This window comes from Oncorhynchus gorbuscha, linkage group LG03 (assembly GCF_021184085.1).
Source record: "Oncorhynchus gorbuscha isolate QuinsamMale2020 ecotype Even-year linkage group LG03, OgorEven_v1.0, whole genome shotgun sequence".
Lineage (NCBI taxonomy): Eukaryota > Metazoa > Chordata > Actinopteri > Salmoniformes > Salmonidae > Oncorhynchus > Oncorhynchus gorbuscha.
Window position 1 is genome coordinate 11234999 of NC_060175.1, and position 13148 is coordinate 11248146.

The following is a 13148-nucleotide window of genomic DNA, read 5'->3' on the forward strand; positions in this document are numbered from 1 at the left end:
AGGTCACGATTGGCTTGTGGGTTATCTGTCATCTATTTGGCGTGTGCTACGGCCCAAACAGTAGCCTGTGTAAAGTTGGTTTAATAAACCGTCAATTCGCAAACTCAAGCCTCTGTCTGGACAATTGTTCATTTATGATCTAGTCAGGTCATTACAATACTATATGCAGCAAGCTACGTGTGATCATTACAGAATTGAAATGCACCCAATTATTTGCCTGTTGAAGTGATCCGATGGGGCAAGTGTGAACATGAAAGATTGTCCTTTGCACACAAGATTTCACTTTTGTGGGGCGAGGGTTTGTAAACCCATGTGTTTGAATAGAGGCAGAATAAATATTGAAGATGTCTACAAGAGTTCCTTGCAAAAGAAAGCTAAATGCATTCTGTTTCATCCGCCTGTTATACAATGCATATTGAACAGGCACGCTCTCATAGTGAAACTATGGAAGTGCAGACCTCAGCCTGCCTCTCCTCCTCAATCAAGTGGATTTTAAGTCAAAACACAATTTGCTATCTCCTCCACCCTTAAGCAATGGAAAATTACAGAGGTGTGTGGCTTGTGAGACGCTAGACGTGTAGAGGGTGTGTTAATACTGCCATCTAGTGGTTCTAGAAGTAATGGATAGGCTTCTCCTCAGGGTGCATTCCCTCCCCCTTGTGAGACGCTAGACACGCTAGACGTGTAGAGGATGTGTTAATACTGCCATCTAGTGGTTCTAGAAGTAATGGATAGGCTTCTCCTCAGGGTGATTTCCCTCCCCCTTGTGAGACGCTAGACGTGTAGAGGATGTGTTAATACTGCCATCTAGTGGTTCTAGAAGTAATGGTAGGCTTCTCCTCAGGGTGCATTCGATATCAAAAAGGAATAGACTGAAAAAAACGTGCCATGAAAAATGCTATGCTTTAAATGTGTATTCACTACGATATTTTTTACATTAATACATTTGATCATTCATATTAATACTATAAACGCTTTACAAGGTTGGTTGTGATTCATCTTTGTTGGTGAAAATGTTACATTTATTTTTTGCAAACGCTGAGAAGAAAATACAGGACTCATTCCAAACGTAATACTCAAAACTCTTAACTTTATTAACAATGGTTTTCCTTTATCAGTCAAGTGACCATCAGACCGAACTTAATAACAAAATGACTACTGGCGCATCGGAGGACATGATTTCATGTCTCAGCGTAGTTATTAACATGTTCATTACAAAAAGCATAAAAGACCACAAACTTTGACAGAAACCAAAAATACTGTGCAGTACAGTGGAACATGTAAGATTAAAACAACCTAACATGTTGGGGAATAGACAATGGTATTAGGAACAATTTCAAACCTGAATGAAACCATTACTTTGGTTAATGCATTTCATTTTATGGGGTAATATCAATGTTTTACACAATTCCCAGAGCGATCTAACTAAAATAACAGGCCAAATAATATTTATTCTGCATTAACTTAAAACCATTGGTCATTCAAAACTCGCAAAAGGTAACGACTAAATAATTATTAGCGATTTGTCAACTACATCATTTTTTTTTGTTTTTATCTTTCCGGATCCAGGAACACAGCAGAACACGGTTAGCTGCTAGCCCACCCTGAGAGGAGGAGCGACCAAGACGACTCCGTCACCTCTCACAAACAACATGGGGATGTTCCTCTTCGTTGACTGAAAAATAGAAAACCACACGACTGAAATTAAGTTGCCGTATTGAACCTTCAGCATTTCAGTGTTACATTCCTAGAGCTGTCTGAGCACCTCTTCAGGGATCCACAACTATTGGTAAGAGGAGCGCCAGCACACTACCAACTATTAAAGACATGTATTTAAGCAATGCAGAATTTCATGAAAATAGATTTGATCGTAACTTCGACTTGATTTGGAAATCCGTGACAAACAAGAACCCCAATTCCTTTTCTAGGGGTAATGAATGTAAATGTTTTTACAAATACCTACAAATCACTTCTCCAGGGGGATATTGAACAGAAATAGACATTTCAGCCATAACAGCTATTCTTGGGTTAGATCTCAGACACACAGTTGACAATGAAGGTAAAAAAACAAAGGGTGGTCGCCCCATCACTGATAGGACAATCTAGGGCACCCTATGGTGCATTTCCTCTCAGTAGGACAATCTAGGGCACCCTATGGTGCATTTCCTCTCAGTAGGACAATCTAGGGCCCCCCTATGGTGCATATCCTCTCAGTAGGACAATCTAGGGCCCCCTATGGTGCATTTCCTCTCAGTAGGACAATCTAGGGCCCCCCTATGGTGCATTTCCTCTCTGTAGGACAATCTAGGGCCCCTATGGTGCATTTCCTCTCTGTAGGACAATCTAGGGCCCCCTATGGTGTAATTAGCCTGATTCAGCTAATCAACCAGATAATTATTAGAAGCAGATGTGCTAGATTAGGGTTTGAGTTAAAACCTACAGCAGCGCAGCTCTCCAAGAACAGGGTTGGAGAACCCTTCACTAAAGTCTGAGACTTTAGGCCAAGCCCCGGTGTAGCTGAAATTTCTGCAGTTGAAAAGGTGGCGTAAGCCCTTTTTCATACTTTGTAAATTTCTTCATACGTCTCCTCATCAATCTCTACTGTTGTCACCGTCTCCTCAACATCTCCCAAGATCATGTTCAAGTGCTGATCGTAGGCCTGGAACAAAGATAAAACGCATTAGACTTATGCAGGCCTATAGTTCGGCGAGACAAGATGATAAAGCTCGCATTCAGGGTGACAGCTATACACAACATTATAAACTAGGTGATTCGGGCCCTGAATGCTGATTTGCAGACAGCCGTCGTATATCAAGGTATGACAAAAATGTTTATTTTTAATGATCTAATTACGTTGATAAGCAATAATAATAGCAATAAGGCACCTCAGGGTTTTGTGATATATGGCCAATAGCAATAAGGCACCTCAGGGTTTTGTGATATATGGCCAATATACCATGGCTAAGGATTAGCCATGGTATATTGGACATATACCACATCCCCTTGTGCCGTATTGCTTGGACTACATCATTGTTCAAACATTCGGCAACATTACAAAAGCAACCACGATGATCACCACAGTCCTTACAACTAACTACCTACGTTCAATCTGCCCCTGAGTTCTCGGTCGTTTCTCATCTTGACATATATCCTTTCATCCAAACTGAGCCTGATCAGATCCAAGGGCTCCTCCACTGTGTTGGTGGTCGTTTGCTGCAACACAAAGCAAAATGGGTTAGGAAGTTGTTCACACTAGATTCCATGCTAAACTGGTTGTCAATAAGTAGCCTAGACTAGACTATAGATTTGAATACGTTTGAGGGGGGTGCAACGTCATTGTACTTCGCGTAGAGCTCTGGCCCAGGGCCTTAGTGCGCTGGTCTACATCTATTCAAACCCATTACCCTTGCCTGGGGACCAGACGTTGAATGTCGAAATTCATCGCCTGGAACATGACAGTGTTTGATTATGGAAACGTGCCTCTAAGGTCCTCTACAAGCCGGAATGTTTAAAACCTAATATTTACACGGTCTCTGCTTATTGTCCATGATGTTAATCCTTCAGCTACTCGACATTTTCTATAAAATATCTACAGTATCCAAAGTCTCGTTTACCAGAATTGTTATAGCACGTGCCTTTGTTCATGAGCAAAACATATTTGCCATAATCTTAGACCCGCGTTTTGAAGTTGGGTTATCAATAGCGTTATTTTCCGATGGATATATTATCTCATTTCGACCAACACCACGGACAATCGGCAGAATAAGTTTCAATATAATTGTAATCAACATTCGTGTCTGGTTAGCGACTTGACTAAAATAAAAGCTAGCTTGCTTGCTCCGATTGATAGCGATGGGTGCTAATCACCATGCTAGTTAGCCTCTCTTGCCAATTAAAACCCACATCCATGTTTTTGCAATGATGCTGTTGGCGTAATCTACTGATACAAACCAGAGTACAAGTCCATTTCCCTACTCGAGTCTAAATAAATAAATGTTTTGCACAGAGAAAGATTGACAATAAAACGTTTAGCTAACGCCAACCTGTTCAACTTCATCCGCCATTTTTGAACAGTTTCCCAGAATTCCTTGTGGTGAAAGGGTATGTTCGATTTGTTCACAGAAGTAGACTGTTTCGCGAGTAGATTTACATGAGATGCACAGTACCAGCGCTGCGTACATTCAGTATCCTACAAATGTAAATAATGTTGATTTAATTCATGGCGATTAGTAATTTACCTACCTCAGCTCGACCCTGATAAACAATAAATAGCAGTCAATCAATGCAAAAGCGCCCCGCAAAACCACGCCGATGGGTGCGTTCCAGGGTGTATCCGATTTGGGAGGTCGAAAGTTTATTGAACGTGCGATTTTCCCATCCTTTCATGTTATTAATCGCCTACTTTAGGTTTTGCCTTTAGTGTTATAGCCTGGTTGAGATATGTCGCGCATGTCCATATGATTTGTGTCATTGGGTGGGTTTTCATGATTTCACACGTGATGAGATTTTTCCCGCATGTCCTCGCCACCCGGGATAGAATCCAGGGATGAGTCATGCAACCGCAGTAGATTTACACACCTCATATTCCTTCTCACCGATACCATCGTCATACTGCGCTGCTGATCATTTAAGCAGGAGGACAAGTGTGTCTGGGAATTATATATGTTTTTATGTTATTTATTTTATGTTTGTGTGGTAGGCTATCCGAGGTGAATGAGTTCTCTGGTTGCGGTTCTTGCGGTGTGCTTCTCCCGGTGGCTTGTAGTGTTTGAATGTTAAATGACGAGACAGAGGCGTTGATCACTGTGCCATCTTACACCCATAACAGAAATGTTCCGTATGTAACATCTTGATCTGTTTTATTCTAGAATGTTCTGGGACCATATTGTACCAATGTCAGCATGTAAACTGTCCATTTTATAGGAAGTGGAAAGGGAGAACTCTCACATCAGAATGACATCTTGACTGTAGATTCTATCGATTATTTTATATTTATTTTTAATTCTTAGATTTCATGTTTTTCATTGATCAACACGAATCCTCATGTAGCTATTGTATAGTTATAGACGTTTCAATATTTCCTTTTGTGTAGCCAGGTAGGCTAAATGGCATTCGTTAATAAAGGTTTCTAGCAGCAAAGCAGCTTTTGTGAAAGTAGGTATTAAAGCAGTTTATATACAGTATGTAAATGCCCCAAAGGAATGTAGGGCTAAGCAACTAAATAGTCTCTTGAAATGTAAAGTGTATTGTAAATTTAAAGTGTATTGTAATGTAAAATGTGATGTTGTAATGTAAAGTCTAATGTATTGTAATGTAAAGTGCATGGCAATGTGTTGTAAAGTGTAGGGTATTGTAATGTATTGTCATTTAAAGTGTTTGATATTGTAATGAAAGTGTATTGTAATGTAAAGTGTATGGTATTGTAATGTAAAGTGTATGGTATTGTATTGTAAAGTGTATGGTATTGTAATGTAAAGTGTATGGTATTGTCATGACTTTTCCCTCTTTTATGCACCATCCCCCTACCCCCTGTCTCCCACACAGAGGCTGCTGTGGTCAGAGAGGCTGTAAAATTCTTGTAGGAGATTATCCCCTCATGGCCACAGTATAGAGAGAGAGTGAAGTTTCATAGAGAGAACAAAATAATTTCTTACACCTCACAGAACTTGAGGTCCGAACAACATTTATGTTCTGGAGAAGGTATAAAAGATAGGTGAAGAATCCAGCTACGAACTGGTCCATTTGGTACAATTTTGTGAAACTCATGGGTGTCAATACGGCCACATTACCATAACGCTGTTTATATAATAGCCTCAGTTATGAGGTAAATAATTCATTAATTCGAAGACTAAGTGATCAGATATTCAAATATCTGAATGTTATGTTAGGAAAATTATAACTTTATAATCTGAATATTTTCCTTGGTGCCCCGACTTCCTAGTTAATTACAGTTACATGATGAATCAGTTTAATCGCGCAATAATAATTAGAGAGTTATTTGATAAATAAGTCTTCAGTTTAATGATGACAAAGACACAACAGTATTGTATTGTAATGTAAAGTGCAGTGTAATGTAAAGTGTATTGTGAAGTGTATGCTAATGTAAAATGTATGCTAATGTAAAGTGTACGGTAATGTAATGTGTACCGTAATGTAAAGTGTAGGGTAATGTAATGTAAAGTGTATGGTAATGTAAAGTGTATTGTAATGTAAAGTGTATGGTAATGTAAAGTGTATGGTAATGTAAAGTGTACTGTAATGTAAAGTGTATGGCATTGTAAAGTGTATTGTAATGTAAAGTGTATGGTATTGTAATGTAAAGTGTATGTTATTGTAATGTATTGTAATATAAAGTGTACTGTAATGTTAATTGTATGGTATTGTAATGTAAAGTGTATTGTAATGTAAAGTGTACTGTAATGTAAAGTGTATGGTATTGTAATGTAAAGTGTATTGTATTGTAAAGTGTATGCTAATGTATTTTAATGTAAAGTGTATGGCATTGTAATTATTGTAATGTAAAGTGTATGGTATTGTAATGTAATGTAAAGTGTATTGTAATGTAGTGTTTTTTTATTTCAGGTGTCCTGGCCCAGGAGAACATAGTGGGAGACCCTCATGCTCAGAGATCCTCCTACATCGCTGCTTCCTATATAAAGTACCTGGAGAGTGCTGGAGCCAGGGTTGTCCCCATAAGGTATGTGTGACTGACATGCTTTGAACCGGGGCCTCTTGAATGCCAGTGCATTATCCCGGATAACTCAAAGCCTAGTGATTTGCTAGGAAATAAGGCACAATGAAAGGCTATGTAATCCACCTCACAGTTTTTTCTCAGTGTGTGTTGAGTGTCATAGTATGTTAGCTGATTGTAAGCATTTACTTCCTTCATTCCTTCCTCTGATAGAATAAACAGAACCGATGAAGAGTATGAGAAGATATTTAACTCAATAAACAGGTGAGTGAAATTATTGTTCACTTATTTATATAACTGTAATCAGATACCTTTTGTGGGAATAATTAAAATGTGAAGGACTATAGGCTATTTGATTGGTTGATTGATTCATTGATTGGTTGTTGTAGGCTGCTGCTACCAGGTGGGGGTGTAGATCTGCAGACTTCCCAGTTCAGTCGTCTGTCAAAGATTTTCTGTGATCTGGCTATCAAGGTATTCCATACCCACCAGAATTATATTTGTTTTTTTATCCTTCATTGACGATAAATGTATTGAATAACTATAAAATGGTTTTAAAGAATTAATACATTGTTAAATGTCCAATATATGGTACCCACAGTTTATGACACTGACAGCGGGTTCCATTTTGCTCCCTACCTCTTCCCCTTGTCCCTAATGTTTCTATGTTTACAGATCTGAAGTGTCTGATTTAGGTATTAGCATTGTAATTGTTCAGCTTCCACTATATTACTTCTACCTGTTGAGCAGCACCTGTTGAGCACTACTCCTGTTGTTTCATGCTTGTGTTTTGTCTTCCAGACCGTCTGATTACTTCTCCATATGGGGAATGTGCCAGGGCCTTCAGCAGATGACAGTACTGACCAGCAACAAGAACCTTCTGACTCTGACAGAGACTAAGGCTGTGGCCCTGCCTCTCACACTCACCCCAGGTGCTTCTTAACACAGCGCGCATCCAACCCGGAAGCCAGCCGCACCAATGTGTCGGAGGAAACACCGTGCACCTGGCAATCTTGGTTAGCGCGCACTGCGCCCGGCCCGCCACAGGAGTCGCTGGTGCGCGATGAGACAAAGACATCCCTACTGGCCAAGCCCTCCCTAACCCAGACGACGCTAGGCCTATTGTGCGTCACCCCACGGACCTCCCAGTTGCGGCCAGTTACGACAGAGCCTGGGCGCGAACCCAGAGTCTCTGATGGCACAGCTGGCGCTGCAGTACAGCGCCCTTAACCACTGAAGCTGCAACATTTCTACACGGTTCTGACCACCAACACAGACGGATGGAAAGAGTTTCTACCATGGAAGGTACTGTACAGTGTCTGAACATGGCTAGACAGACTTTAGTCACAAGGTTCATTTGGTCATCCAGTGAGAGTGTTCTAACCATGGGATACTTGCAGCGGCAGGTGTTCAAAGTGTATTGATTATCAAGACCCCAGGTCCTCGTTGGCCACTGTAACCGGAGCCTCAAGGTTCTATTGACAAGCTGAATGTTTTCATTGGTCTGCTCTATTGTTGTAGGGAATCACTACCCATTGTAGACTCTTCCAGTGGCTATACTGTAAATAGAGCCTAGATTGTACATTTTCAGTTTCCTCTCTGGTAGTGAATAGCTATCCATTCTATGCTGTCCAGTGGCACCCTGAGAAGAGGCACTCTGCTGCCTCAGAGCATCCTTCTACACAGACTTATTTAGATTAGTCAACCTGGCCTTGAGTGGGTAGATAAACCAGGCCTGGTGAGTGACTGTAGATGACAGTCCTGGATTGTACAACCTGGCCTGGTGAGTGACTGTAGATGAGCATCCAGTTGTTGGATTCTACAACTCTGGCCTTATTTAGATTAGTTATTGGATTGTACAACACTGGCCTGGTGAGTGACTGTAGATTAGTTATTGGATTGTACAACTCTGGCCTGGTGAGTGACTGTAGATGACAGTCCAGTTGTGATTGTGCCTGGTAGATGAGAGTCCAGTTGTTGGATTGTACAACTCTGGCCTGGTGAGTGACTGTAGATGACAGTCCAGTTGTTGGATTGTACAACTCTGGCCTGGTGAGTGACTGTAGATGACAGTCCAGTTGTTGGATTGTACAACTCTGGCCTGGTGAGTGACTGTAGATGACAGTCCAGTTGTTGGATTGTACAACTCTGGCCTGGTGAGTGACTGTAGATGACAGTCCAGTTGTTGGATTGTACAACTCTGGCCTGGTGAGTGACTGTACAACCCTGGCCTGGTGAGTGACTATAGATGACAGTCCAGTTGTTGGATTGTACAACTCTGGCCTGGTGAGTAACTATAGATGACAGTCCAGTTGTTGGATTGTACAACTCTGGCCTGGTGAGTGACTGTAGATTAGTTATTGGATTGTACAACTCTGGCCTGGTGAGTGACTGTATAACTCTGGCCTGGTGAGTGACTGTAGATGACAGTCCAGTTGTTGGATTGTACAACGCTGGCCTGGTGAGTGACTATAGATGACAGTCCAGTTGTTGGATTGTACAACTCTGGCCTGGTGAGTGACTGTACAACTCTGGCCTGGTGAGTGACTGTACAACCCTGGCCTGGTGAGTGACTGTACAACCCTGGCCTGGTGAGTGACTGTACAACCCTGGCCTGGTGAGTGACTGTACAACTCTGGCCTGGTGAGTGACTGTACAACTCTGGCCTGGTGAGTGACTGTACAACTCTGGCCTGGTGAGTGACTGTAGATGACAGTCCAGTTATTGGACTGATGTGATTTCAAGTCTTGAGAACTTTGTGTGGTTTAAAAATAAAAAAAAACATTTATTTAAAGGTACTACCATTGGATGTTATGATGCAGTGTTTTATGAATGGGAAAATATGTAAATTCTCCCATCTTCCACGTAAGAACCATTACAACAACATGGCTGGAACATCTGAAAATATAACGGAACTGCCTGCACACAAATCTGTATGAATTCAGGGTTTGTTTCTGCATAGAAAAGTTCTGGCCTGAAGGTTTTTTCAGTCCGCCTATCTCCCATAATTCCCGGAATGGTAAAACGTTTTTGAGTGTAAACTTAAAACAACTTAAACCAGATCTAGAGTTTGTAGGAAAGATAGCAGACGTATATATCTATCAATAAGAACTTAACAATCACCACAATAACAGTCAGGGAGAATTTAAAATAACCTAATTGATGCATTCAGGAGTATTTTTGTCATGGCATGGGGCCCCCATTGATTTTGTTATCGTTTTTTGAGTCGCTCAGATAGCACAAGCCATGTCAAATTGTTTTTATAACTGAAACATTTTATCTCCATTACATGGCAAAATGTGAAGAATTTGCTTTAAAACAGCCACACCCACCACATAAGCCCCATTTGGTTCCAGAAAAAACTCTGGAAATACATTGATAGCACATTTTAGTGCTACCACAATATTGTTTTTATTGTTTACTCACCCATGTGTCAAACTAATGCTGCTATTTTTATTGACTTGGTCAAAGCTTTTGATACGGTAGACCATTCCATTCTTGTGGGCCGACTAAGGAGTATTGGTATCTCTGAGGGGTCTTTGGCCTGGTTTGCTAACTACCTCTCTCAAAGAGTGCAGTGTAAAAAGTCAGAACATCTGCTGTCTCAGCCACTGCCTGGCACCAGGGAGTACCCCAAGGCTCGATCCTAGGCCCCACACTCTTCTCAATTTACATCAACAACATAGCTCAGGCAGTAGGAAGCTCTCTCATCCATTTATATGCGGATGATACAGTCTTATACTCAGCTGGCCCCTCCCCAGATTTTGGTTAAATGCTCTACAACAAAGCTTTCTTAGTGTCCAACAAGCTTTCTCTACCCTTAACCTTGTTCTGAACACCTCCAAAACAAAGGTCATGTGGTTTGGTAACAAGAATGCCCATCTTCCCACAGGTGTTATTACTACCTCTGAGGGTTTAGAGTTTGAGGTAATCACCTCATACAAGTACTTGGGAGTATGCCTAGATGGTACGCTGTCCTTCTCTCAGCACATATCAAAGCTGCAGGCTAAAGTTACATCTAAACTTGGTTTCCTCTATCACAATTGCTCCTCTTTCACCCCAGCTGCCAAACTAACCCTGCTTCAGATGACCATCCTACCCGTGCTAGATTACGGAGACATAATTTATAGATCGGTAGGTAAGGGTGCTCTCTTGTCTGTGCCCAATAATGTTTGTACCATGTTTTGTGCTGCTACCATGTTGTTGTCATGCTGTTTTGCTACCATGTTGTTGTCATGTTGTTTTGCTACCATGCTGTGTTGTCATCTTAGGTCTCTCTTCATGTAATGTTGTGTTGTTTCTCTTGTCATGATGTGTGTTTTGTCCTAATTTATATATATATTATTATTATTTTATCCCAGCCCCGGCCCTGCAGGAGGCCTTTTGCCTTTTGGTAGGCCGTCATTGTAAATAAGAATGTGTTCTTAACGGACTTGCCTAGTTAAATAAGGTTAAATAATAAATCAGCAAACAAAACCTTGTTGACATTGTTTCTTATCATCTATTGGGCCAATCAGCTGACATTGTCAAGCAATCTTCAACCAATCAGCTGACATCAACCCATCATCAGCCAATCGGCTGACATCGTCAAGCCATCAACCAGTCTGCTAACATCATCCAATCAGCTGACATCAACCAATCATGACATCCTGACATCATCAACCAGTCAGCTGACATCATCAAGCCATCATCAACCAATCAGATGGTGTCATCAAGCCATTGTGAAAATCCTGAATATTCAGATTCAAGAACACATGCTTCCAGAATGGGCCCTTTACTTTGATAGTATACACTAGATGGTGCTATTGTAGCATTTTACAATATCACAAAGGCTGTAGGCAGTCTTACCAAAGGAACATTTCCCAAACGTTTATTTCCTATATATTACATGATACATAAATCCAAAACAGTGAAAGTTTAATGAAAACTAATATGAATTTAAAAAATAAAATTAAAAAATCGCACAAAGTTGTGGGAAAAACTAGAAATCATGTTAATTTATAAATCAAAATAACAAATCTTCTAATCTGGTCTCCAGCCATCTCCCTCTCTCTCTCTGTCGTAGCAATGGAGCCTGGGGACAAGGTCAGTACACTTCTAATAGAAATAACACACACAAAACTTGATGACACTTAAAGATGCGATATTACTTCGACAATAACATCAACATTTTAACAACACTGAGCCACACTTATTTCAGTGTAGCTTTCAAGTGGATAGAGACAACACTGCACGAGCAATACATCTGAGCAGCACACACAGACCTACTGCTGATTTCTCAGACCAATGATATGTATTGGCCATTGAGAGGTTTTGTTAGCCTTCGGGACACCATACTGGTACTCCCCAGTAGGAGCAGTCCTCCATAGGAATGAATGTAACTCTACAGTATTTCAAAATGATATTTTAAGGACAAAATTACATTTTAAAGTCATTTTTGTTGTTGTAGTGGGGACAGTAACATTAATAATCTCTAAATAGTATGTTTTACTTATATATATATGTTTAGGTCACATGATATAATTTAAAACTAATGTAGACATTAATAAATGGATTTATATAGCTTCCCAAAAAAATGTTTTACATTGGAGGAGTACCAAGATGGCTGCGCATTGGCTTCATTAAAATGGATGAGGAGTACCAAGATGGCTGTGCATTGGCTTTATTACAATGGATGAGGAGTACCAAGATGGCTGAGCATTGGCTTCATTACAATGGATGAGGAGTACCAAGATGGCTGCGCATTGGCTTCATTAAAATGGATGAGGAGTACCAAGATGGCTGCGCATTGGCTTCATTACAATGGATGAGGAGTACCAAGATGGCTGCGCATTGGCTTCATTACAATGGATGAGGAGTACCAAGATGGCTGCGCATTGGCTTCATTACAATGGATGAGGAGTACCAAGATGGCTGCGCATTGGCTTCATTACAATGGATGAGGAGTACCAAGATGGCTGCGCATTGGCTTCATTACAATGGATGAGGAGTACCAAGATGGAGTCACGGAGGCTTCAACACAGCGCCCCCTATCAGTCATTTAGTGTATATATAAATAATTGGTTCTCCTATTCTCTGAACTTTCCTCGGTCGTGTTCATTAGGGAACGCAACGGAAAATGTTTTAAAACATCTTGCAACGGAATATGAAAATGTGTGTTTCTTATTGGACAAGTCAAGTAGTCCCTCCCTGATTCAGTTAGTTTTCTTCCGTTTGATGCCTAATGAACACGACCCTGACGAGGTCAACCCTCCAATACAGAATTTAAAACACATAGTGGCTATCTGCTTGTTTAGTCATGCGAAATACAACAAACAAGGAAGGGACAGCATTGGTTTAGTAGCCGATCCCTCCAATATAAGATCTTACTAGTTTTGGAAGCTACCCCCCCCCCACACACCACACACACACACACACACACACACACACACACACACACTAGCACGCACGCACACAA

The 13148-nt window shown here is 40.8% G+C and overlaps 2 protein-coding genes across 5 annotated transcripts; one reads left to right on the forward strand and one right to left on the reverse strand.

Annotated features, from left to right (window-relative positions):
- Positions 1-1070: 1070 nt before the first annotated feature.
- On the reverse strand, positions 1071-4140 carry lsm3 (LSM3 homolog, U6 small nuclear RNA and mRNA degradation associated). Its single transcript, XM_046339034.1, has 4 exons — positions 4044-4140; positions 3103-3213; positions 2564-2659; positions 1071-1675 (listed from the first exon to the last, which is right to left on the reverse strand). The coding sequence occupies exons 1-4, from the start codon at positions 4062-4064 to the stop codon at positions 1595-1597; spliced, it is 309 nt and encodes a 102-aa protein (XP_046194990.1). The 5' UTR covers positions 4065-4140; the 3' UTR covers positions 1071-1594.
- Positions 1515-7744, forward strand: LOC124025702 (gamma-glutamyl hydrolase-like). 4 transcript variants are annotated; one of them, XR_006837213.1, is made up of 5 exons: positions 1515-1789; positions 6583-6697; positions 6905-6955; positions 7081-7165; positions 7493-7744. XR_006837213.1 is itself a non-coding variant. In XM_046339045.1 (5 exons), exons 1-5 carry the CDS (start codon positions 4831-4833, stop codon positions 7499-7501), a joined length of 267 nt encoding a protein of 88 aa, XP_046195001.1. In that variant the 5' UTR covers positions 4609-4830; the 3' UTR covers positions 7502-7744. The 4 variants fall into 4 exon arrangements, 2 of the variants coding, with proteins under 2 accessions (XP_046195001.1, XP_046195008.1); XR_006837214.1 differs by having other exon boundaries at positions 6914-6955; XM_046339045.1 differs by lacking the exon at positions 1515-1789 and adding an exon at positions 4609-4837.
- Positions 7745-13148: the final 5404 nt, after the last annotated feature.